At 42.3% G+C, this 27,182-nt stretch overlaps 2 protein-coding genes across 7 annotated transcripts in view; one reads left to right on the top strand and one right to left on the bottom strand.

Moving 5' to 3' along the window:
* LOC148141147 (uncharacterized) overlaps window positions 1–27,182 on the top strand; it is a 153,302-nt gene that overhangs the window by 25,439 nt on the left and 100,681 nt on the right. For 2 of the 6 annotated variants that reach the window (XR_015752887.1, XR_015752889.1), the window contains exon 3: window positions 10,330–11,055. The exons of 3 other annotated variants lie outside the window; for them this stretch is intronic. The gene's annotated coding sequence lies outside the window, so the exon portion shown is untranslated. Of the gene's footprint in view, window positions 1–9,397; window positions 10,296–10,329; window positions 11,056–27,182 lie in introns of those variants that run through there. One more of the 6 variants, XR_015752888.1, reaches the window with a different exon arrangement.
* Window positions 24,316–26,649, bottom strand: LOC122564368 (E3 ubiquitin-protein ligase NHLRC1-like). Its single transcript, XM_043719135.2, has one exon. It carries the CDS (start codon window positions 25,843–25,845, stop codon window positions 24,655–24,657), a length of 1,191 nt encoding a protein of 396 aa, XP_043575070.2. The 5' UTR covers window positions 25,846–26,649; the 3' UTR covers window positions 24,316–24,654.

Raw genomic sequence — 27,182 nt, 5'->3', positions numbered from 1 at the left:
AGAAGGGGAAGCTGGCAATCCACTTCACAACAGGAAATCGGATGTGCTGATGGAAGGGATGGCAGAGAGGAATGCAGTACTTTATCCTGCTGACTGCCAAAGGAGGCACTGTTGGTTTTGGACAGAGATAATCACCAGAATTGGCGCAGTGTTACAGGTGAAAAGAAACAAAAAGTAGTGCAGGAGATAGATCAGTGATTTTTAGCACTCTGCAAGGGTAAGTGCTACCACCTTCTCTCTGCTACCTCACACTCATTGGGTACCACTCATTCTAATTTTACAACAGCATATACCTCTCACAAAAGCTGTATTGCATGCACCATGCCCATTCAATGCCTCACATCCACCTTATCCTCCCAAACTACAATGCTTTTTGACCTCTGTGCTTCCCACTCACTCACAGGGGACACCTCACCATGCCTCTTGTTCCTACCTCATGATTAACTATTCTTCCATTGACTTCCATCAGACTCAATTCTGCCCTTTGTCTCATTAGAGGGAAAACTGGACCAAGGCTGTCAGGGTGTGGTGGACTTTAGGCTCCTCACCCCATGTGATGTGAAAATCCTGGAGTTAGCTGCAGACGAGGAAAGCAGCTAACTTATTTTCCAACAATTGGCAATGGATTTATGGTTATCATTAGATTCTTGATTCCAGATTTTTATCAAATTCACATTCCACCATCTGCCATGGTAGGATTTGAACCTGGATCCCCAGAACATATCATGGTCTTTGGGTTAATAGTCCAGTGAAAATACCACTAGGCCATCGCCTCCCTTCAGTTGCCAGATACCAGGCACCTGCTCAGCCCCAAGAAAAAGATTATCCCATTTTCTCAGCCATCAAAGGTTTTATGAAAATGCGCATATAGGCACGGGAATAGCAAAATGATTTATCAGAGGCAATTAGTAAACTTTATAGGCACGGAAAGGTCTCTCCCGCGTCATTAGTACTGTTTTGGGTCTAGCAACTGTGAATCTGTGCATTTCCATGGACAGGTTGCCTACTGCTGTGGAGAACCATGTCAAGCAGATGAGTTTCTCCTAGATATGCCCACAGATCTGAATTCCATCACTCTGTCCTAATATCAGTGGTAAACGAAGGAGAATGAGGGACCTTGACCTCACTGAAAGTGCCTTTTCTACTCAATTAGCAATGGCTAAGAATTGCTCATCTCTTACATGTGAGAACCTCATTGACTGGAGATAGCCGCAGACGTCACAGAACCATGATAGTAATGACTGCAATCGAGGCATTGCACTTTAGTGTGGAGTATACTAAGGGTAAACGCAATATGCAAGGATTTTGTTAGGGTCTAGCACACATCATTAGAGTCATAGAGCTGTACAGCATGGAAACATATCTAACTTGTCCATACCAACCAGAAATCCTAAATTAATCTAGAACCATTTCCGAGCATTTGCTCCATATCCCTCTAAACCCTTCCTATTCATATCCCCATCCAGATGCCTTTAAAATATTGTAATTTTACCAGCCTCCACCACTTCCTCTGGCAGCTCATTCCATGCAAACAACACCCTCTGTATGAAACCGTTGCCCCTTAGATCCCTTTTAAATCTTTACCCTCTCACCTTAAACCTGTGGTTGCTAGTTTTGGATTAAGACCTTGGCTATTCACCTTATCCATGTCCCTCATGATTTATAAACCTCTATAAGGTCACCCCTCAGCCTCCGATGCTCCAGGGAAAGCAACCCCAGCCTATTCATCCTCTCCTTATAGCTCAAATCCTCCAACCCTGGCAACATCCTTGTAAATCTTTTCTGAACCCTTTCAAGTTTCACAACATACTCCCTATTGCAAGGGGACCAGAAATGTACATAGTATTCCAAAAGTGGCTTAACGAATGTGCTGTACAGCCGCAACATGACCTCCCAACTCCTATACTCAATGCATTGACTAATAAAGGAAAGCATTCCAAATAAGTTCTTCACTATCCTATCTACTTGCGACTCCCCTTTCAAGGAGCTATGAAGCTGCGCTCCAAGGTCCCTTTGTTCAGCAACACTCCCTAGGACTTGACCATTAAGTGTATAAGTCCTGCTGTAATTTGCCTTTCCAAAATGCAGCACCTCACATTTATTTAAATTAAACTCTGTCTGCCACTCTTCAGCTCATCGGCCCATCTGATCAAGGCCCTGTTGTACTCTGAAGTAACCTTCACTGTTAGACCCAACATATGAGTGAGATGACAGAAGCACTGATTTCCCACATCTCTACAGTCAAATTTCCTTTATATCCCTATCATACAAGGTTAGGATATGTTTAATAGTCAGCTAACATTTCCATTGTCGCTCAGCACATTGACCTGCTGAGAAAAGCTGCACACAATGCTGTCTCTGGTGTGTTCAGTGCTGCCCTATAGGATGCTCAACCATTTAAGGACAATGTAGCAGCCCACGTGCACTCTGAAATGTTGGAAGCTAATTGATGATGCATGAGTCAAAAGGAGTTTGCTCAGGAATTTTCTCAACCTGCTTTTTATCATGAGAGACTTCACTGCACGGTACTTGGATATCAAACGAGCACCCGAATTGAAAAGCTGCCAACTTTAACACCATTTGATGTTTGACTGCTGCTTTTCCCTAACAGTAAACAGGAAAAAACACATCTTTTTCTAACTAAGCTCACTTAGCATGGGCTGCTTGCTATATAAGCAACAGAATATTAACAGCTGAACCATGTCCAAAACCAGCTCATTCAGCCAAGAGCTGAGTTTAAATGAGGTTCTCCCTGGCTCATTGTGCTGCACAGCTCTATCATGCCCTCTTAGGTATCTCACCCGGTCAATGTCCCAACCCCTATTGTCATCTTCATCCTCAGACGATTGCTGTCAATTCCTTATTTCCTCTCAGTTGAGGACATCCACCCCTTTGTTGGTTCCAATTGTGAAGGGAGCAGCATGTCATAATGTTGGGCTATACACTGCAAGGCCCTACTGGAGGGGCGTGGCCATCAAAACCTGTGCTCTGCAGTCTGTTCCGCTACAGTCCATCAAAAGCTTGAGTAGCATTAAATCTCTGTTCTGCATAAGTTTGAGAGTTTTGTAAAGAAATCATCAGTCATCCCTGTATAGGCTCTGAACCTTGGAAGGATGTAGGGACCTGAGAATATTCTAGTATGTAAGAGTCATGGCAGATCTCAGGGTATCTCCAAAATCTAAGTCAAGGGTTACGTATAATTTGAGTACTGATGAAATGCAAGCTAACTCTGTTGACAAGCTCTGCAGGTTGGTGATATGGTGCTTGTAAAGCAATGTGGGTGTAGCCTACAGCATCCTGTATCTGGGAGAAGCCAGAGATGTTGGAGAATCCCATTGCCCAGGCTGCTTGACTCTCCTCCTCATTGGTGAAGGATTTGAGTTGCTGTGATTTGGAGAAAATAGCATAATGACATCCTTGATTCATTTGTGGGTCTAGTATGGGGGGAAGATGTCACACTTACACACATTTACAGAATGACTCTGGACTAGTGAATAGTTTTACTAGACAAAAGCTAGACTTAAGTGATGAAGCCAGACCAAGAGCTGAATTGCAAAACCAGTTCTCCTCCATATCCTTTCAAGTCTGTGTCCTTTGGACCGAGGGAAGTAGAGATGAGAGTGTACCAGAGAATGGCCAGCATGAATTCCTGATATCCTTTAACATTCCTGATTGTCAAAAATCTATTCCTGAAGAAGGGTTCATACCCGAAACGTCGATTCTCCTGCTCCTTGGATGCTGCCTGACCTGCTGCGCTTTTCCAGCAACACATTTTCAGCAAAACTCTATTGACTTCAAATTTAATATTATGAATTGAATTAATTATCTGCTACATTTTCTTTAAAAGAATTCCACACTTCTACAATTTCTTGTGTGAAGAAATGTTTCCAAACGTCCCTCCTGAATGGCTTGGTTTTGACTTAAGGTAAAGTAAAAGTTCTGAGAATGCAAGAGATATGGAACAAAAACAGGGAAACCCTTTCCATTTTTGGGAGAATCTAGGTCCAGACAGGGGGAAGTACCCTAATTCAAAACAGAAATCACTGGAGAAAATCAGCAAGTCTGGCAATATTTGTGGAGAGTGAAATAGTTATTTTCAATCTAATCTTCTCTAAATGTTGTTCCCATCCCCTTGACCTAAACTGTCCCATCAGTGTAAAATGTTTCACTGCACTGATGCTATCAATTCTTTTCAAAATCCTAAACCTTAATGAAATCACCCCTTAAACTTCCAAATACCAGGAAATACAAACCTAGTTATGGAACCTCTTGCCATAATTTAACTTTTGAAGTAATAGTTTGGCAACTCTGCACTGCATTCTTTTCAAGGTCAGTATATTCATTGCAATCTGGGATGCCCAGAACCCCAACATGTATTCCCATGGTCTAATCATGACTTTGGGCATTTATAATAATGTCCATTTGTAAGTGGCCAGTTACTGACTATAATTGGTGTATGATTGGGACCAAGTCATTACTTAACTTAGGGCTGAAAAATAGTTCAAGGGATAGATTGAAATTTTAAAAAAGAGAAAGTTGATTCTTAAGAAGAATATTTTTAAGTAGATAATTAACATAATTACATTACGGTAAAGTTATTCAAAATGAGTATTATGCAACTGGTGCAAATTGGATACACAATTGGCTTGATGGTAGGAAACAGAGGGTAACAGTAGAAGGATGCTTGTTGGACTGGAGGCCTGTGACTAGTAGAGTGCCTCAGGGGTTGGTGCTGGACCCATTGCTGTTTGTTTTCTATATCAATGATTTGGATGAGAATGTCCAAATGATGATTATTAAATTTGCAGGTGACACTAAAATAGGAGGTATCATGGACAGTGAGGAAGATTATCAGAAATTGCAGCAGGACCTTGATCAGCTGGGGAAGTAGACCGAGAAATGGCAAATGGAGTTGAATATAGATAAGTGTGAGTTTTTGCATTTTGGAAAGTCAAATCAAGATAGATGTTTTACGGTGAATGGTAGGGCCTTAAGGAGTGTAATGGAACAGAGGGACTTTGGAGTTCAGATGCACGGTTCTCTGAGAGTGGAGTCATAGATAGATGGGACAGTGGAGAAGGCTTTTGGCACACTGACCTTCATCGGTCAGGGCACTGAGTATAGAATTTGGGAGATTATGTTGCAGTTGTACAGGACCATGGTGAGGCTGCATTTGGAGTATTGTGTTCAGTTTTGGTCACCTTACTATAGGAAGGGTGTTATTAAACTGTAAAAAAGTGCAGAAAAAATTTACAAGGATGTTCCCAGGTCTCAATGGCCTGAGTTATAGGGGGAGGTTGGACAAGCTAGGACATTTTTCTTTAGAGCGTAGGAGACTTGGGTGGGGGGGGGTTCTTCTAGAAGTGTATAAGATCATGAGAGTCATGGATAGTGTGAATGCATTCAGTCTTTTTCCTAGGGTTGGGGAATTGAGGACAAGAGGGCATCAAATTAATGTTAGAGGGGAAAGAATAAAAGGGAACCTGAGGGGCAACGTTTTTACACTTAGGGTGGTATGCACATGGAATGAGTTGTCAGCAGACGTGGTTGAGGCAGGTACATGATTAACATTTAAAAGGCATTTGGATAAATACATCGCTTAGAAAAGGTTTAGAAGGTTATGGGACAAGTGCAGGGAAATGTGGTTAGAGTGGATGGATATTTTGGTCAGCATGCAGCAGTTTGGGCCAAAGGGCCTGTCTTCATGCTGTGGGACTCTAACTGGTCAATCAGTGCATCACATTTTATTAGATTTTTTTATCACGTGGCCTGAGTCCACCTGGGACATAACTTTGATTCATTTTTGCATTCACATTACTAGGGAGTGTTGCTGAACAAAGAGACCTTGGAGTGCAGGTTCATACTCCTTGAAAATGGAGTCGCAGGTAGATAGGATAGTGAAGAAGGCGTTTGGTATGCTTTCCTTTATTGGTCAGAGCATTGAGTACAGGAGTTGGGATGTCATATTACAGCTGTACAGGACATTGGTTAGGCCACTGTTGGAATATTGCATGCAATTCTGGTCTCCTTCCTATCGGAAAGATGTTGTGAAACTTGAAAGGGTCAGAAAAGATTTACAAGGATGTTGCCAGGGTTGGAAGATTTGAGCTCTAGAGAGAGGTTGAATAGGCTGGGGCTGTTTTCCCTGGAGCATTAGAGGCTGGGGGGGGTGACCTTATAGAAATTTATAAAATCATGAGGGGCATGGATAGGATAAATAGACAAGTCTTTTCCCTGGGGTCGGGGAGTCCAGAACTAACGGGCTTGGGTTTAAGGTGAGAGGGGAAAGATATAAAAGAGACCTAAGAGGCAACTTTTTCACTCAGAGGATGGTATGTGTATGGAATGAGCTGCCAGAGAAAGTGGTGGAGGCTGGTACAATTGCAACATTTAATAGACATCTGGATGGGTTTATGAATAGGAAGGGTTTAGAGGGATGTGAGCCAGATGCTGGCAGGTGGGACTAGATTGGGTTGGGATATCTGGTCGGCATGGATGGGTTGGACCGAAGGGTCTGTTTCCATGCTGTACATCTCTATGACTCTATTGGAGGTGCCATGTGTGGACATTGGGAAAAACAGTTATGATCATTTATGTTGAATGCTTTAATCGAATAACCTGCTGACATTCCCTGTTATGACACACAGAGAAGAATGAATACTTTAACATGATACTAGAGAAGGGAAGTGAGGTGAGAACAAGTTTATGTAACATCCAATGATGTGAAACCATTAGATGTGCCAACAATTGTAGATTAATGTACAGACAGTGATGCATAACCAGCAAGAAAATAATTCAAACATTAACATTATCAGCAGTAATCAACTGAGCGCCAAAGGCTTCTTACAGAGAAAACACATTGGAGCGATTTCCAGTTATCACAGACTATAGTGGGAAATAAAGGAATTGTGCCTGAAGTAACTAATTGTGTACGTGAGATTAAAGAAAAACATTGTAAAAGATAACTGAAGGTCATATCTAGTGAACTGAATGACAGATCAGAAATTATTGAATATGAGTTTCTGCCCAAAACTTCAATGCGAAAGATTACCTTCTGGGTATATTGAATGTGTATTGTATATTGAATAGCATTCTTATTTAAAGACTTTGAGCCATGTGAGCAATGCAGCATTTTACTTGAATTTCAGCAATAAGAGAACAAAATGATAAAGTAGTTTTCTTCATTATGAAAATTGCAGGCTCACTAAATGCCACAGCTAACTGGCTGTAAAGAAGCATTTAGCAGGAGCTGAAAGGTTCTCTCTCATCAACCCATTAATTTTCTGCTATGTAATAATGTCTTTCCCACAAACAATGTAAAATGTATTAGACATAAAACCATATAAGATTTCATTATGATTTTGAACTGGATTTTTAGGTCTTTGATAATAAATGGATAGAGAACTTCAAACAACAAATTGACAAAAGGCTTGCAAACTGCTTGTAATGATGATAAACTACAGATTATGTTCTGTTTAGCAGTATCAAAATCATAGGAAATTTATAGAGAGGTGACCATTGAGCCAATACTGTTCATATTAGGTCTTTGCAAGAGGAATTCAACTAGTCCCATTCTTCAGATCTATCCTATAGCCCAGTAAACTTCTTCCCCTCGGGTGATTATTCAATACCCTTTTGAAAGCCACATATGAATTTACCACCACCATTCTCTCAGGAAGTGAAATCTAGATCCCAACCTTCTACTGCAAGTTCTCCTTCAAGTTGCACAGCATCCTGACTTGGACTATATCAGTGTTCCTTCAGTGTCATTGGGTCAACGTTCTAGAACCCCCTCCCTAACAGCATTTGTAGATGAGTCAACATCCCATGGACTGCGACAGTTCAAGAAGGCCCCAACACCTTCTCCAAGACATTTCGGGATGGGTAAAAAGTGCTGACCTCGCCTGCATTATCCACATCCAGGAACATGTATGAATAGGTTAAAAAAATTACTAGAGTGAGGCTGGAATACATGATCTTCTGATTCAGAGGCAAGGGCTATCTGTAAATCAAGGCTAAAATTTCCAGACAGAGGATGAGATAGAGTATGGACTAGAAGAGGTGAGCTACTAAACACAGATGTGGTGAGAAGTGGGGATTTTTGAAGTGCTATTCACTTGAATGAGACGATCTAAGATTTTAACAATGGTGCAGCTACTTAACCTAATTGCACAGTAAATATCCAATCTCAACTCAGCCTGATGAAGTGAGAAGTGCATATAGAACAAAAACAACAACTTGCATTATGTAAGCCCCTGTAATGTAAAAGATCCCAAGACATTTGACAGAAATACAAAAGGGACAAACCCATCTGAAACAAAACTGACTGATATTTTTGAAAAGGATGCAGAAGTCAGTAGAATGTAAAAATTGCGAATCAAGAGACCTAACTATAAACTCTGGAGGACAGGATACTAACATTTGGTTTGTGTCATGTACATTGTGAAGCCCTGCAGTACTGACAAGGTGAAGTATATTTATTTACTTTCCTAACTACATAAAGGAATCATGCTGGCATCAGGCCAGTGATTTGTGGTTTATTTTGCTTTCTTCACTTTCAATTTCAGCAATGTAGGAAGATGACTTTGCAATTAATAAGTATGTGGGACTCAGTAACTGTTTCTTAATACAGCATAGCACAAAAGCAGAATTATTGGGAGAAACAGGATGATACCCACTGATTCTCCCTCTCTTTAGAATCAGACATATGCTGCAAGAAAGAGAATCTCTTGAGTTCTTGTGTAACAGATTTATAGAGTTCAGAGGCACTTTTACTCTTCTTGATCGTGAATCCACATAAGAGCATTGTACCTTCGCATTAAATTGTGTCAGAATCATCCAATACATAATAGGCCCTCAGCCCATCCAGTCTATCTGCCAAAGCTATACTAAATCTACACAGGTCCCACTTTCCAGCACTTGTCCCACAGTCTTGAATGTCATGACATTTCCAGTGCTCATCAAAGTACTTTATAAAGGTTGTAATGTTACCTGCCTCAACTATCCTCCCAGACAGTGCATTCCAGACCCCCACCACACCTCAAATCCTTTCTAAACCTTTAGCCTGTCATCTTAAAATTATGTCCCCTTTTTAATGCCCCTTCAACGAAGGGGAACAGCTGCTTTTCACTCTGTCCATGCAACTCATGATCTTATAGACCTCTGTCAGATCTCCTCACCACCTTCTGTGCTCCAAAGAAAGCAACCAAGCTTATCCAGCCTCTCTTCGGAGTTGAAATATTCCATCCTAGACAACATCACCTCTTCACTCCCTCAGTGTAATCACATCCTTACCACAGTGCAGTGACCAGTGCACAGAGCCTAACCAAAGTCCGAGCAGCTCCAGCATATCCTCTTCACCTGCTCTTATCGTAACTGTATTTATGTTTATAAACAGGTTGAGGAATGAGGTTGAGAAAGCTAACCCCGAAGAAATGAGCAAAGTAATTTACTCTGGCAAGGAACATAAGTTATTCTGTTCCAACTGCATACATGTGAATTGAGTATATTTTATGCATCTTTAAGTTAGAATTTATCCTTAATATTGTTGAGAGAGCATATCTACCACCTGTTCCTTTCCCATACTTTTCCACTTCCTAGTGATCAGTTCACTTTCTCTCTCTGACCACTGTCTTGAGGCTGAAACAGGTCATTTATCTTAAACAGAGGTAGGCTTCTAGTTGCATATTTGTTCCAGTACCAAGATTATTTATTTCCACTTCCAGTACTGAAAATCTCTGAGATTGTTATACTCCTCCAGTTCTAGGCTTTTGTCATCCCACTATAATTTGGTAGCCACACTTTCTGTTGCCTAGAACTGAGCTCTGGAACTTCCTCCCTAAATGCTTTCAGGTATCTCTCTTCTCTCCAGTAATTCCTTCAAACCTGCAACTTTCATTGAGCCTTTGGTCACAAGTTCCAATATCTCCTTATGCAGCTTGATGTCAAATTTTGTTTGATAACATCATGTGAGGTACCTTGGGAGAGTAGTTTCTTCATGGTACCATATAAATTCAAGTTGTTTAAATAGAATGAATTTGGCAAAAGCCATGAGAGGAGAAAGTTTAAAATCTCAGAGAAGCAACCGTTCTTTGACATTCTTTGAAGTGAAACTACCACACATTGCAAGGAACATGTATAAAAGTTCAGTTTAACTCTTTGATTTGAGACCTTTTTTATTATTTTAACTAATTAAAAGTTAAATAGAATGCATCCAACTTTGACTTTATACTTGTATAATTGTTATTTAGGTGGTTTCTTGTATTTTTAAACAATAAATTTGTTTGATATTTTTAACTTAAAATGATGTTTTTCTTTATTTCTTCCTAGAATGTTAGCATCACTGGCAAAGCTAGAATTTGTTGTCCATCCTGAATTGCCCTTAAGAAGGTAGCGACTAGCAGATCTGAAATCCATCTGTTGGAGGACTCATGCAGTGCAGTTAGGAAATGAGTTCTATCATCTTGACCCTTGCAACCATGAAAGATTGTTAATAAAGTTCTGAGTCAGGTTGGGTTATGGCTTGGAGGGGAATTTGTACATGGTGGTTTTGTCATCCATCCTCCTCGTTTCTGCATGTAAGTGATGATGTCATTAAACGCATGCTCAGATAAATTTTCAAAATGGTATCGGCAAAGAGAGAGCTTGAACATATAGTTATATTGTCGTGACCCCCAAAACACATGCACACATCATTATTGTTGTTGCACAAGCAAATGCAGATTTTCAATCAGCATCAAGAATTACAATGAAAGATATTATTGGATAGATTTTGCAGTTTGTTTCTTGAAAATGTATTTGGATCTCAAAGCAAGGATAAATATTTGCTGAAGGTTTGGAACATTGGGGTCCACCCTTTATTATAATGACTTTAATGTGTTGTGAAATTTCCATATTTTCTCTTATTGTTTACTCCTGACATAAACAAGATTAACTCAACCAGATCCTTGACCTTGCATCCTCTCACTAATACTTTAAAATTAATTTCATATTTGTATTATAAACATTACTTGTTCAATGTTTTTATCTTTATTAAAATCAAAATTACTAGCTCTGTTGAATGAAATACAGATTTTGTCACTCATTATATATACAATGCCAACCAAATACAGGTTGAAATTGTTACCCTGTTCAGTAATGTGACTGAACTTTGAAAGCACCATTCTCAGAATTCCTACATCCTATTGGCCTCTGGAAAACTGTTCTTCCCATTACATTTCCCTCTCAGGCAACATCATAATGGGTACATTATTTTGTATGTTGATGAAGCAGATGAACAAAGGAATATTTTCACTCAATAAGCTTCTAATTTATCGACGAACTGTGAGCAGTCTTGTACTATGGATTTGCACTTATTTGAAGTTCATCTAATTTAATACTAAGTAGATACACTTAACTATCTGAACTGGATTCAATACCATATCTGGGACCAAAAGAAAACATTATCTTCATTGAATCATTCAATTCTTGAGATCCTTTGCAAAATAAATTACTTCAATTCTATAGTAAGAGCAAGTAGTGCCTTTTCCATTTTGTAATGTGCCATGTGTGATTTTATATAATCAAGTCAGGAAGAAATGTCGAACCTTTGGACTTATTATTTTAAAAGTGTTTCCACTCATATCATGGTTTAATGTAGTAAGGCGCCTGAATGGAGTGTAATCAGACAAAAACTGAGTCTGGGGGCTAAAGAAACAAATGTTCGGACAAGTAACCAAAAACTTTGTCAAACAAATGTGTTTTCAGAAGCATATTAAAGGACAACAGAGTAGTGTAGAGGGACTTAGAGAAAACTGCAATTTTTTGGCCTAATTGATTGAATATTCTATGATCAGTGGAGAATCAATTGAATTGGAGATTGCCTAAAAAGCAAGAGTTCGAGAAATGTAGATTTCTTGGAAGGTTGCAGAACTGGAGGAGTTTGAGTGATAGGGAGAGGAGGGATCTGAACTTAAGGATGAGAATTGTATAAGTTGAGGTGCTGCTTGATTAGGAGCATAATGGTGATGGATGAACTGGACTCGATGCAAATTAGAATACAGACAGCAGAATTTGGATAATCATCTGCATACAGAGAGTGAAAGGTTTGATACCAACAAGGAAAAGATTAGTCTGGAGATAACAAAAGTATGGATGAAGGATTCGGCATGAAATGAGTTAAAGAAGAGATGGAGGGAATCAGAATTATAGAGGTGGAGTATTGTAGGTAGTTTTCATGATGAAGAGAATATGTGTTGGAATGTCAGTTCAATGTTGGCAACTAGTAAATCTAGTCTACTGCTGCTTGTCCCAATATCAGTTTCTTTAGTGCATGGTCAACTGAGGCAAAATATTATTAGAAACAGTATTTTTCAGGTTTATTTGTAGGGAAGTGACTAAAATCAAGGGAAATCTGAATTCAATCAGAAGTATATTCAGTTGAACATCAACAGTCTTTCAGCAAATCTCAACAAAATAGTATTTCTTCTTGAATGAAAATACTAATCAAGTTAAAAGTCATCGTAACCAAGTCCTATTTTATTCTCAATCAAAAACATAAATTGCTGGCAAAAATCAGCAGCTCTAGCAGCATCTGTGAGGAGAAGCAGAGTTAATGTTATGAATTTGCTGACTCTTCAGCTCTGATGCCAAATCTGCTGAATTTTGCCAGCAATTTATGTTTTTGATTGAGAATAAAATAGGACTTGATTACGATGACTTTCTCTTTTCATTTGAACAAAGAGACCTCGGAGTACTGGTGCATAGATCCTTAACCGTGGAGTTGAAAGTGGACTGGGTGGTGAAGAAGGTGTTTGACATGCTTGCCTTCATTGGTCAGAACACTTGAGTATAGGAGTTATGACCTCATGTCGCAGCTGTAATGGACATTGGTGAGGCCACTTTTACAACACTGCATACAGTTCTGGTCCTCCTGCTATTGGAAGGATGTTGTTAAACTTGAAAGGGTGTCGAAAAGATTTACAAGAATTTTGTTGGGACTGGAGGGTTTGAGGTTTGAGGAGAGACTGAATAGGCTGAGGCTTCTTTCCCTGGAGCGTCGGAGGCTGAGGGGTGAACTCATAGAAGTTTATAAAATCATGAGGGGCATGGATAGGGTGAATAGCCAAGGTTTTTTTTCTAGGATAGGGGAGTCCAAAACCAGAGGGCATGGGTTTAAAAAGGACCTGAGGGGTATTTTTTTCATGCAGAGGGTGTTGCATGTATGGAACAAGCTGCCAGAGGAATTGGTGGAGATGAGTACAATTATAACATTTAAAAGGCATATACATGGGTATATGAATAGGAAGAGTTTAAATGGACATAGGTCAAATGCTGGCAAATGAGACTAGGATAGACTGGGATTTCTGGTCGGAATGGGCAAGTTGGACTGATGGGTCTGCTTCTGTGCTGTATGATTCTTTCACCAGCATCTCAGTTCTTTTTTTTTTATTAGCAATGTCACACCTTTTAATTCTGTTCTTCAATATAATAGTGTGCTATTTGCGTTTGCCTTGGATAACTCTAAACACTTATGTTTAGTGCCATTTTAAACAAACCACCTCCCACCAAGGCATTTGGTCTTTTCTTGCAACTATTTATCAACTAAACCCACACTGCTAACTGACAAATCAGTGAACCTGTGCAGTTACTGCCTTTGCTGTTGAATTCGTTTATCGCTGGTGCTGCCAGATCTGCTGATTTTTGCCAGCAATTTATGTTTTTGATTGAGAATAAAATAGGACTTGGTTACGATGACTTTTAACTTGAGTAGTATTTTCATTCAAGAAGAAATACTATTTTGTTGAGATTTGCTGAAAGACTGTTGATGTTCAACTAAATATACTTCTGAGTGCATCGAGAAAAATTAACAAACAGTGAAATTCACAACTGATCATGGAGGAACCTGTTTGGGAGAGGTCACAGCACAGAAATAGATAAGTAAATATTTTAAAATATAGCCTTGCTGTAAATCTACAATAGTGAGTAGAGTGGGTTCTTTCTTGAAATATATGTTTTATTTGAGATAAGCCTCTTGATTAAACTTAAAAATATAAGTATTAAGTTAGCCTGGAGAATTGTTTTGTAGAGGAATAAGACAGTGCTATTTTCTGGGTCTGGAGATTGAAAGAAGCAAAAATGGCCTTGAATAGAGTGATATGCTTTTCTTGTCAGATGTGGGAGTTTATGGAGAGTTTACGTGTTACTGAGGATTATATCTGCAATAAATGTCATTGGTTGCAATTCCTATCATATTGAATGGATTGGTCAGAGTGACAGTTACATGCTATGAGGAATTTACAGGGGCAAGCGGGTGAGATGGATGGCAGTTATAGGAAGGGAGACAAGTCACAGAGACAGTAACATTGATGGGTTAACTCCAGGAAAAGTAAGAGAGGTAGGAGTCTTCTGTGGTTATCCCCATTTTAAACATGTATGCTGTTTTAGAAAATATAGGGAGTGATGGATTCTCAGAGCAATGTAGCATGAACTGCCAAGTTTCTGGTATCTAAACTGCCTCTCCTGCAATAAGGGGCACGTCAGGTTTCAAGAGTCGATTGTGTTAGGGGACTCTAGTCCAAGGCACAGACAGACATGTCTGTGGCCAGCAGAGAAAAATCAGAATGATATGTTGCCTCCTTGGTGCCAGGATCAAGGATGTGTCAGAGAGGGTGCAAAATGTTCTCAAAGGGGAGAGGGCAAACAGGAAGTCATTGTACACATTGGAACCAATGACATAAGAAGGGAAAAGATTAGATTAGATTCCCGACAGTGTGGAAACAGGCCCTTCGGCCGAACAAGTCCGCATCAACCCTCCAAAGAGCAACCCACCCAGACCCATCCTCTATATTTACCCCTGACGAATGCACCGAACACTATGGGCAATTTAGCATGGCCAATTCACCTAACCTGCATATTTGGAGTGTGGGAGGAAACCGGAGCCCCCAAGGAAACCCATACAGACACTGGGAGAATGCACAAACTCTACACAGACAGTTGCACGAGGTGGAAATTGAACCTGGGTCCCTAGCGCTGTGAAGCAGCAGTGCTAACCACTGAGCCACCGTGCAGCCAATTCTGAAGGGAGAATATTGAGAATTAGGCAGGAATATAAAACGGAGGTCCTTGAGAGTAGTAAAATCTGGATTATCCCTGATGCTACAAGCTAGTGAGGGTAGAAAAAGGAGGATAGAGCAGGTGAATGCATGGCTGAGGAGCTGGTGTATGGGAGAAGGATTCACATCGTTGGATCATTGGAATCTCTTCTGGGGTAGAAATGACTGTACAAGAAGGATGGATTGCACCTGAATTGGAAGGGGACTAATATACTGGCAGGGAGATTTGCTAGAGCTGCTCGGGAGGATTTAAACCAGTAGGGTAGGGAGTGTGGAACTCAGAGAAATAGTGAGGAAAGAGTTAATCCGAGACTGGTACAGTTGAGAAAAGAAGCGAGTCAAACAGTCAGAGCAGGCAGGGACAAAGCAGAGAACAATGTAGGACTGATAAATTAAACTGCATTTATTTCAATGCAAGAGGCCGAACAGGGAAGGTAGATGAAGTAAGGGCATGGTTAGGAACATGGAACTGGGATATGATAGCAATTACAGAAACTTGGCTCAGGGATGGACAGGACTGGTAGCTTAATGTTCCAGGATACAATGCTACAGGAAGGATAGAAAGGGAAGCAAGAGAGGAGGTGGAGTGACATTTTTGATAAGGGATAGTGTTACAGCTGTAATGAGAGAGGATATTCCTGGAAATGCATCCAAGGAAGTTATTTGGGTGGAACTGAGAAATAAGAAAGGGATTATATTATAGGCCCCCAATAGTCAGAAGGAAATTGAGAAACAGATTTGTAAGGAGATCTCAGTTATCTGTAAGAATAATAAGGTGGTGATGATAGGGGATTTTAACTTTTCAAACATAGACAGGGACTGCCATAGTGTTAAGGGTTTAAATGGAGAGGAATTTGTTAAGCATGTACAATGAAAGTTTCTGATTCAGTATGTGAATGTACCTACTCGAGAAGGTGCAAAACTTGACCTACTCTTGGGAAATAAGGCAGGGCAGGTGAATGAAATGTCAGTGGGGGAGCATTTTGGGGCCAGCGACCATAATTCTATTAGATTTAAAATAGTGATGGAAAAGGATAGACCAGATTAGATTAGATTAGATTACTTACAGTATGGAAACAGGCCCTTCGGCCCAACAAGTCCACACCGACCCGCCGAAGCGTAATCCACCCATACCCCTACATTTACCCCTTTACCTAACACTACGGGCAATTTAGCATGGCCAATTCACCTGACTTGCACATCTTTGGACTGTGGGAGGAAACCGGAGCCCCCGGAGGAAACCCACGCAGACACGGGGAGAACGTGCAAACTCCACACAGTCAGTCGCCTGAGTCGGGAATTGAACCCGGGTCTCTGGCGCTGCGAGGCAGCAGTGCTAACCACTGTGCCACCGTGCCGCCCACTAAAAGTTGAAGTTCTAAATTAGAGAAAGGCTAATTTTGATGGTATTAGGCAAGAACTTTCAAAAGCTGATTGGGGGCAGATTTTTCAAGGGTAAAGGATAGCTGGAAAATGGGAAGCCTTCAGAAATGAGATAACGAGAGTCCAGAAACAGTATAATCCTGTTCGGGTGAAAGGAAAGGCTGGTAGATGTAGGGAATGCTGGATGACTGGAGAAATTGAGTGTTTGGTTAAGAAAAAGGAAGCATATGTCAGGCATAGACAGGAAAGATCGAGTGAATCCTTAGAAGAGTATATTTAAGAGGGAAATCAGGAGGCAAAAAGAGGACATGAGATAGCTTTAGCAAATAGGGTTAAGGAGAATCCAAAGGGTTTTTACATATACATTAAGGACAAAAGGGTAATTCGGGGGAGAATAGGACCCCTCAAAGATCAGCAAGACAGTCTTTTGTGTGGAGCCTCAGGAGATGGAGGAGATACGAAACAAGTATTTTGCATCAGTGTTTACTGTGGAGAAGGACATGGAAGATATAGAATGTGCGAAAATAGATGGTGACATCTTGAAAAATGTCCATATTACAGAGTGTTGGATGTCTTGAAATGCATAAAAGTGGATAAATCCCCAGGACCTGATCAGGTGTATCCTAAAACTCTGTGGAAAGCTAGGGAAGTGATTGTTGGGCCCCTTGCTGAGATATTTGTATCATCGATAGTCACAGGTGAAGTACCAGAAGATTCGAGGTTGGCGAACGTGGTGTCACTATTTAAGAAAGGTGGTAAGGATTCGCTAGGGACTATAGACTGGCAAGCCTGATGTCGGTGGTGGGCAAGTTGTTGCAGGGTATCCTAAGGGACAGGAAAGGCAAGGACTGATTAGGGATAGTCAAAATTGCTTTGTGCGTGGGCAATCATGTCTCATGACCTTGATCGAGTTTTCTAAAGAAGTAACAAAGAGGATTGATGAGGGCAGAGCAGTAGATGTGATCTATATGGACTTCAGTAAGGTGTACGACAAGATTCCTCATGGGAGACTGGTTCGCAAGGTTAGATCTCATGGAATACAGGGAGAACTATCCATTTGGATATAGAACTGGCTTGAAGCTGGAGATGGGCTAGATGGAGGGTTGTTTTTCAGACTGGAGGCCTGTGACCAGTGGAGTGCCACAAGCATCCGGTGCTGGGTGCACTACTTTTCATCAATTATATAAATGATTTGGACGTGAGCATTAGAAATATAGTTAGTAAGTTTGCAGAAGACACCAAAACTGGAGGTGTAGTGGACAGCGAAGAAGGTTACCTCAGATTACAATGGGGTCTTGACCAGATGGGCCAATGGGTTGAGGAGTGGCAGATGGAGTTTAATTTAGATAAGTGCGAGGTGCTGCATTTTGGGAAAGCAAATCTTAGCAGGACTTACACACTCAATGGTAAGGTCCTAGGGAATGTCGCTGAACAAAGAGACCTTGGAGTGCAGGTTCATACTCCTTGAAAGTAGAGTCACAGGTAGATAGGATAGTGAAGAAAGCTTTTGGTATGCTTTCCTTTATTGGTCAGAGTATTGAGTACAGAATTGGGAAGTCATATTGCAGCTGTACAGGACATTGGTTAGGCCACTGTTGGAATATTGCATGCAATTCTGGTCTCCTTTCTATTGGAAGGGTGTTGTGAAGCTTGAAAGAATTCAGAAAAGACTTACAAGGATGTTGCCAGGGTTGGAAGATTTGAGCTGTAGGGAGAGGTTGAACGGGCTGGGCCTATTTTCCCTGGAGCATTGGAGGCTAGGGGTGACCTTATAGAGGTTTATAAAATTATGAGGGGCATGGATAGGATAAATAGACTAGGTCTTTTCCTTGGGGTTAGGGAGTCCAGAATGGGAGGGCATAGGTTTAGGGTGAGAGGAGAAAGATATAAAGGGGACTTACGGTGCAACGTTTTCACGCAGAATGTGGTGCATGTATGGAATGAGCTGCCAGAGGAAGTGATGGAGGCTAGTACAATTGCAACATTTAAAATGCATCTGGATGGGTATATGATGAGGAAGGGTTTGGAGGGCTGGATAACTGGCAAGTGGGACTCGATTCATGGGCGGCATGGTGGCACAGTGGTTAGCACTGCTGCCTCACAGTGCCAGAGACCCGGGTTCAATTCCTGCCTCAGGCGACTGTCTGCACATTCTCCCTGCATGTTTCCTCCGGGTGCTCCGGTTTCCTCCCACAGTCCAAAAAAAGGTTAGGTGAATTGGCCATGCTAAATTGCACCGTTAGGTGCAGGGGTAAAATGTAGGGGAATGGGTCTGGTGGGTTGCTCTTTGGAGGGTCAGTGTGGACTTGTTGGGCCAAAGGGCCTGCTTCCACACTGTAAGTAATCTATCTAATCTACCTATCTATTAGGTTAGGATATCTGATCGGCATGGATGAGTTGGACTGAAGGATCTGTTTCCGTGCCATACATCTCTGTATTCAATTAAAATCAGAATCATAATGTCTAAATTAGAGTCAGGGATGCTGAGCAACTTCTTCTGGCATTTCCCTTGCATTTATAGACTAGATACAATAAATTTGTCATCTGAGATTGAGTACATCTTTAACTGCCAGCCTCAAACGCTTTCCTTCTCATATCCATTCCTGTGTCCATTTTGTTGATACCACTATGAATAGTTTCTCTTTACAATTCTTTCATTTTTTTTCTTGGCTAGAAATTAACTGTCTCTTATGATCTTTCTCCTTCCTGTGTTCAAATTTAATATACAATCTTGTGTAGATCAGTCAGCTGTCTCACCACTAAACTGTGGAACTGGTAACCTCTTTCAATCTTTCGCTGCTCTTCCAATTGTCCACCTTTTACAGAAGACCTTTAGAATTCCAGTTGTAGTGTTTTTATTGTATACTAATGTAAACATCTATGGGTTCGATGGTAATATTAACTTCTTGATTATTTTCTCTTTTTTTCATTGAAAGGTTGCTGTACAATGGACCTTAGCTTTCAGCATAGTTATTTTTACAATTTAAGGAAAGTCCCTCGTCTCTGACTCCAAATTGAGTTGTTGTAATTATCCAGTAGTGCTGAATGAAATCTGTAAGGGCTCTCATCATAGAATGAACCTGTACTCTGAACATTTTGTTTTAATAATGCATTTAACACTAAATGATACGGTTGAGTAGCCTTTGTTAGTTAGAATTCTGAATGGTTACAGAAAGGACACAAAAGGCAACAGGAAAATGGCATTTTTTATATTTCCCTTTTCTTGAAGAGTGTGCAACAAATGTTGTTCTAGGGTCATTATAGGTCCCTCTGAGCCTCCTAAACATACCACGAGTATAATTTTGTTTATCTTAATCATCTGCAATTAAACTCAATACTGAAGAAGTAAACAGAAATACTTAGTCATTATTTGCTCCATTTAATTCTGGCACAACATCAAAGATGCTGCAGAAAATTGAAGTGATTTGGTTTAATTGAAGAATTCTCAAAAAAAAAGTAATTTAACTGAACTAAAGCAATTTTATATTTATAAAAATTCATCTATGTGATGTGGATATCCTTGGCTGGGTTGGCATTTAATGTCAATCCCTAATAGCTGTTGAGAAAGTGCTTGTGAGCTGACTTCTTGAGTAATGCATATGTAAATGCATATGAATGCATGGGGTATATGTTCACTCACAGTGCTGTTAGTGAGGAAGTTCCAGAAATTAGACACATGAAGCTACAGTGAAGGAACTGCAATATAGTTCCAAGTCAGGGTGGTGTATGACTTTGAGAGACATTATAAGAAATCTTAGTGATACACTCATTCCTGGTGAATTGCTAGTTAAAAATCATTTGGGATTTGATAATTTAAAATGTATATAATGACCTGCGTAAGGAATTGGAGCAGAAGGTCATACAACATGTTGAACCTGCCCTACCTGATTCAAGAAAATCATTGCTGATCTGATATTACTATACAAGTATAAAGCAATAGAAAATCGTAACAGGAGTAGGCCATTTGGCTCTTCAAGTCTGGCCGATCATTCAATATGATCATGGCTGATCAACTCAATATCCTGTTCATGCTTTGTCCCCATACTCTTTGATCCCTATAGCCCCTAGAACCATTATTTACCTCCTTCTTGAAAACATCTAATTTTTTGGCCTCAACCATTTTCTGTGCTAAAGAATTCCACAAGCTCACTACTGTATGGGTGAAGAAATTCTTCTTCATCTCAGTTTTAAATGGCCTACCCTGTATCCTTACACTGTGACCCCTCGTTCTGGACTACCCAGTCATTCAGAATATCCTTTCTGCATTTACCCTGTCTAGTCCTGTTAGAATTTTATAGATATCTCTGAGATCCCCCTCATTCTTCTAAACTCTGGGGGATATAATCCAAACCAATCCAGTCTCTCTATTACATCTATCCTGCCTTTCCAGGAATCTGGTAAATCTTCATTGCACTCCCTCAAAAGAACATTTTTCCTCAGATCAGAAGACCAAAAATGCACACAATACTTCAGGTGTGGTCTTACTAAGATCCTCCCCAGTTGCAGGAAGACACTATGCACAAATCTTCTCACTGTGAAGGTCAACATACCATTTGCTTTCTTGTCCTGCCTGCTGCACCTATGTGCTTAATTTCAGCTAGGTTTCAATGCACTCCTACTTTCCCAGTCTAATTGATCTATGTGATAGTGTAAGGTTCTGTTCTGCTTATGTTGTCCTGAGGTGGAATGGAATAATGTGATTTAAAGAAATGTTCCATATAAAATGAACACTCTTGGATTACTAATCATAAGATCTAAACTATGAAATATTGAAAAAGGGTATAACCTAAAAACTAGTAATTATCCATAAAATATATCTTTCTTTTAAAAACTTTTCTCCTCCATTATTATTTCTGTAACTCCCTTTCTGTCTTTGTTTGTTTTCTACATCTTACTCTCTTTTCATTCGGTGCTCTCACTTTTTAACATTAACCCTGTAAGGGTAGTTTTTGTGTCCATTATATGTTACAAATCTGTTGTAAAAATTCACAGAACTGAGTTCTGCCTGAGTCCTATCAGAAATAGTAGATACATTTCTTAAGGTGTCAGAAGCTTCAAAATAAAAAGTAAATTTGCCATAGTCCTACTGGACCATAGGGCTGCTCTCTCATTAGAGAGAGATAGCTGGTGGTGATTTAATCTAAGGGTCACCACACCTCAGTGAAAGGAGAGGCTGTAAGGAGAGTTCTTCACAGTAATCTCAGCCAGTATGGGTTTGAACCCATGCTAGTGGCATCACTCTTCGTCATCCAGCCAGCCAATCAAAGTTAACACTATTGAGGTCTGATGAAGAGTCATTGTACTCAAACAATAACTGTTCTTCACTTTACAGGTGCTGCCAGACCTGCTGTGTTCCTCCAACAATGTTTTTTTGGTTTCAGATTTCCGGCACCCACAGATCTTTAACAACTATTTAACAACTAATCACATGCCCCCAGGGGACCAAAACCTCATCTCTCCCACCCACAACCTTACCCACATGGCACTCTACTCTCACACTTGCCTTACGTACATACCCTTTCACGGGAGCTATCAAAGTGCTGCCTGAATGCTGTAGCTTTAAGTTGAAATTGTGGTGCTGGAAAAGCATAGCAGATCAGGCAGCATCTGAGGAGCAGGAGGATTGACGTTTCGGGCGTAATGATGAAGGGCTTATGCCAAAATGTCAATTCTCTTGTGCCTCGGATGCTGGCTGACCTTATGTGCTTTTCCAGTGCCACACTCTCGACTCTGCTCTCTAGCATCTGCAGTCCTCACTTTCTCCAGCAGCTTTAAGTCACACAGTATGGCAACTATTGCTGTGAATAAGGAGGTGCAGTTTGATTTTTCCTATCATGCACTACAAATGACTTATTTGATTTAAAGTACACTACACATTTGTGATAGAGTGCAAATCAGAATCTCCTGTCAGAAATGCAGAGTAACTTCTTAATGTAAAAAAGGAGTGGAGTGGTAATCTGAGTGTGATTGCCATTCCTCAGAAAATCTGACCCAATACATAGATGACCAAAAGTATAGGTCTCTAGGAGTATCTTAAGGAAGGCAAGCAAGGGAGAGGTTGAATCGGCTAGGGCTGTTTTCCCTGGAGCGTCGGAGGCTGAGGGGTGACCTTATAGAGATTTGTAAAATCATGAGGGGCATGGATAGGATAAATAGACAAAATATTTTCCCTGGGGTGGGAGAGTCCAGAACTAGAGGACATAGTTTAGGGTGAGGGGGAAAGATATGAGACCTAAAGGGCAACTTTTTCACGCAGAGGGTGGTGCATGTATGGAATGAGCTGCCAGAGGAAGTGATGGAACTAGTACAATTGCAACATTTAAAAAGCATCTCGATGGGTATATGAATAGGAAGGGTTTAGAGGGATATGGGCCAGGTGCTGGCAGGTGACACTAGATTGGGTTGGAATGTTTGGTCGGCGTGGACAAGTTGGACCAAGGGTCTGTTTCCAAGCTGTACATCTCTGTGACTCTAAGTTAGAGAGGCTGAGATGTGCAGGAGGATATCACAGAGCTTCTGGCCTAAGCAATTGTAGATGATCTGAGGTAATGGTCTGGTAACAGATGAGAAATCATTGCATGTGGTTAGATAAATAAGTATAGATCCAGATAAAGCAAGTCTCACTCAGCTGAGTGACAAGCAGTGGTATTGCAGGAGATGGAATGGTCAAATGTAGCAGGCCTTAGCTGTGATATTCCTCAGTGGAATAGTCTGTTGCCACTGACAATAAAGAATGGGCACTACTTTTAATCAATTAAAGGCTAACTGCACTCATGCCAGCTTGGTTCAGTTGGTAATCTTCTTGACTTCAAGCCAGATGGTTGTGGTTTGAAGTCTCCATTGTGAACCTGAATACATTATGTAGACTTCAATGTGAGAATTGCACTGCTGAATTATGAGACTTTAAACATATGCCCCATATTCCTGACAATATACACGTTTCTGTGGCATTATTCAAAGCTGGTAAGCTGTCAATTTTCTGCCATAGAGATGTACAGCATGGAAACACCCTTCGGTCCAACCCGTCCATGCTGACCAGATATCCCAACCCAATCTAGTCCCACCTGCCAGCACCTGGCCCATATCCCTTCAAACCCTCCCTATTCATATACCCATCCAAATGCCTCTTAAATATTGCAATTGTACCAGCCTCCATCACTTCCTCTGGCAGCTCATTCCATACACGTACCATCCTCTGTGTGAAAATGTTGCCCCATAAGTCTCTTTTATATCTTGTCCCTCTAGTTCTGGACTCCCCGACCCCAGGGAAAATACTTTGTCTATTTACCCTATCCATGCCCTTCATAATTTTGTAAACCTCTATAAGGTCACCCGTCAGCCTCCGAAGCTCCAGGGATTACAGCCCCAGCCTGTTCAGCCTCTCCCTGTAGCTCAAATCCTCCAACTCTGGCAACATCTTTGTAAATCTTTTCTGAATCCTTTCAAGTTTCACAACATCTTTCCGATAGGAAAGAGACCAGAATTTCACACAATATTCCAACAGTTGCCCAACCAATGTCCTGCACAGCCACAACATGACCTCTTAACTCCTGTACTCAATACTAAATATATTTTTCAAATAACATAAGAAGAAAACTGTATGCTCTTTATTCAGTGTTATTTCTAGAATTTTCATCTGGACAAATGGACTGCTGTGTTTGACTCTATAACAGTCACTGTGGTTCCAAAGTAATCTGATTGTCTTCAAAGGACTTTAGGGTGTGATAAGGTTGTTTTGTGTTAATTGATACAATAACACCACCAAAGTCTGGTTCTTTTGAGAAATGAGAAAAAACACAAATATTTTAAGTAGCTGAAAACGAGAAAAATTCAAACAGAGTAAAGGATATTTTATGTTTAATCAGGAAAAAAAATAGCTTACACTTAACAGTTCTCAGTCTTCTCTTTAAACGACATAATTTATAATGATCTTTAAAGGGCATAAGTTATAATATAATAATATTTAAAATGACATAATTTAATTCACTTTTGTTGCTCGAATTCCAGCAAAGTTTGTTCTTTTTATAAAGTATGCAGAATCATAGTATTTGCAATAGCAGCTCCCTAATAAAAGTTGAATTTCATTCCCAGTGTTTCTCGTGGTTGCAAAGTGCTTTGTGTTTGGGAGGTTTTGCAGTGACAGTGATGGGATGTCGGTGAGATGTTTATTGCGGTGTCTTTAATGGACCGTGTACACTTTCAGGGTGTGATCTCCAGCGTCCAGCACCATCAGGGTGTGACCATCAGCCCAGGCCAAGGCCACAGGCCGGACTAGGCCCCGCTCGATGAGGCTGCGGCCTTGCCGCTTGTCCGGGCCGCCCATCCACAGCACGGTGCCGCTGTCCCCGTCGGCGAGCAGCACGTTGCCTTGCCCGTCCACGGCGATACCGGAGATGCCGAGGCCGGCACCGGGGCTCCGGCCCAGGCCGTCCACCTGACGGAGCAGCTGCCCCCGGCTGTTGAAGGTCTTCAGGCGCCGGCCCCCACCCCTGGGCCCGGGATGCTCCACGACGTGGATGCAGCCGTCCTGCCGGCTGACCGCCACCTCCCGGGGGTGGCAGAGCCCGTGACAGACTCTCTCCCGCCGGAGGGACGCTCTCCCGCCGGGCGGCTGCAGCTCGAGCAGCAGCAGCGAGCCCCGGGCCCAGTCGGTCAGCGCCAAGCGCTCGGGCTCCGAGCCGCTGTCCAGGCCCCAGGGGAGGCCGAAACCGCCTTCAGTCAACAGCAGCTGGAGGCGGCCGCCCGGCCCGCGGGCGAACACCTTCACCGACCTGTCCCCGGCGTCCGTCACCGCCAGCAGCCGCCCGCCACCGGCCACCGCCACGTCCAGCGGGTAGATGGGCGGCTCGTCCGCACTGGGGCCGGGGCCTGGACCTGGCAGCGGGCCCCCGCCCCGCTCCAGGAGCCGCAGCCACTGCTCGCCGTCCTGGACCACAGCCAGGGCCCCGGAGTGAGAGCAGACCGCCAGGCCCCGGGGGTTGAGCAGCTCACCCCAGCCCCCGAACACGGAGCGGAGCTCCGCCGGGCACTCCCCGGGCCTGAGGGGCTCGGCGGCGCCCGCCCCCGCCGCCGCGGCGGACACCAGCTCGGCCAGCTGCAGCAGGGGGAGGCAGTCAGCGGCCCGGGACACGGGCCCGCTCCAGCGGCAGAACGGGCACTCGAGCTGCCCCCCGGGCGCGGTCGCGGTCCCGGTGCGGGACAAGGCCCAGGCGCAGGGCCAGCACACGGCGTGGCCGCACGGTAGGCCGCACGGCCGGCGGCCCGGGTTGCTGCCGAACCTCTCGAAGCACACCTTACACTCGAGCACATGCAGCTCGATGTCCCTGATCAGGCCTCGGGGCTGCTGCCTCTCGGAGCCGGCGCTACTCATCGCCCCCTTCTCCCGGGGTGAGGGGGGAGGAGGCTGGGCTCCTCTCCCCGGCACAGCCTCCGGTCCACCTCCCGGGTGGGGGTCGAGTCTCCCTTGTTGATGGCCAGCGCCATCTGGTCACCGGCTCAGCCCGGAATTAGCCTGCCTTGTAGGACACCTTCCCCGGTCACTGCCCTTTGCCCTTCCCCAGTCACTGCCCTTCTCAGATGATAATAACATTCCATGCTGAATCCGTCTCCAGCTCCCTCTGTGAAAACTGACCTCCCTCTCATTTAGATTTCATCTAAAAATGAAAACGTGCAGGACAGTGGTGCGGGTGAATTACTCCAAAAAGTGAGCGGAGGCAAAGATCCAGGCAGCCGTTTTCTGTGCTGTCACCTTGCCATAGGTTGTTCCAAAGCACATTATAACCAGTGGCCTAGAACAAGTACTTTAAGAAATTACATTCTTGTAAGGCAGGAGCTGCAGCTACCAAACTGCACACTTTACAAGTAACAATACAATGACTGGATGATGGCCCATATCTTCTGGCCAGTGTCTGAATTCCTGTTTTGTGACACTGACCAGACAAATTGGATACTCCCAAACTCATTAAGCACAGGAAACCTCAGTGGGAGCAGTGTTGAAAATGTGTGCAGAAGCTATAACCCTTTCTAAGGCAATAGTTACCGTGTTCTATTAAGCAACAATTCCATGACCCAGAACATTTGTCTGAATATGTAGGAATGTAAGTGGCCAAGGTGGTCAGCGGGAAGGTTGGTAGTGCGATAAGGTGATGATTGTGGTGGAAGGCAGGTGGGTTAGGTAATGGGTTTTGGAGTGTATCAGAGGATGGCAGGGAAGAGTTGAGTGTAGTCAGAGTCATGCATTAGTCAAGGGAGTAGTTGGATGGTGAGAGTGGGTCAGGTTCTGGTTAGATAGAGTTTGAGGGTTAATAGGTTTGGAGGGGAAAGGTGCAGATTGAGGAGGATATAGGTTGTGGTGGGTCAAGGATGAATTGAGTTGGGGGGGGGGAAAGAAAGGAGTTGGGAGAAGGGTTTATGTCAAGATAACTATCCAAGTTGGAACCTCAAAAATATTAAACTCTGAGGATTTAAGTTTTCAGGTTCCAAGGTGCTGGGGAGTTGCCCATTACAACATTACAAGTTGAAATTTCCTGGGCAATTCCCGCATTGTCATTGTGTTGGGATCTCTGTGGAGTCCTGATTTGTAATGTTGTATATGTGGGCTGTTGCTATTCCAGACTATGGAAGACTTGGGCTAGGGTTTATTTGACACTGATTGAATGGTAAATATTGGTCAGGACACCAGTAATAAGTCTGCTGTTCTTGTTGGAA

Source organism: Chiloscyllium plagiosum, unplaced genomic scaffold, assembly GCF_037043375.1.
Source record: "Chiloscyllium plagiosum isolate Xiang-an unplaced genomic scaffold, Cpla_swu_hap1 HiC_scaffold_34, whole genome shotgun sequence".
NCBI lineage: Eukaryota > Metazoa > Chordata > Chondrichthyes > Orectolobiformes > Hemiscylliidae > Chiloscyllium > Chiloscyllium plagiosum.
This window is presented reverse-complemented; position numbering and strand designations above follow the sequence as displayed.

Coding starts and splice junctions, on each gene's coding strand:
- LOC122564368 (XM_043719135.2), bottom strand. CDS start 25,845: ATGAGTAGCGCCGGCTCCGAGAGGCAGCAGCCCCGAGGCCTGATCAGG.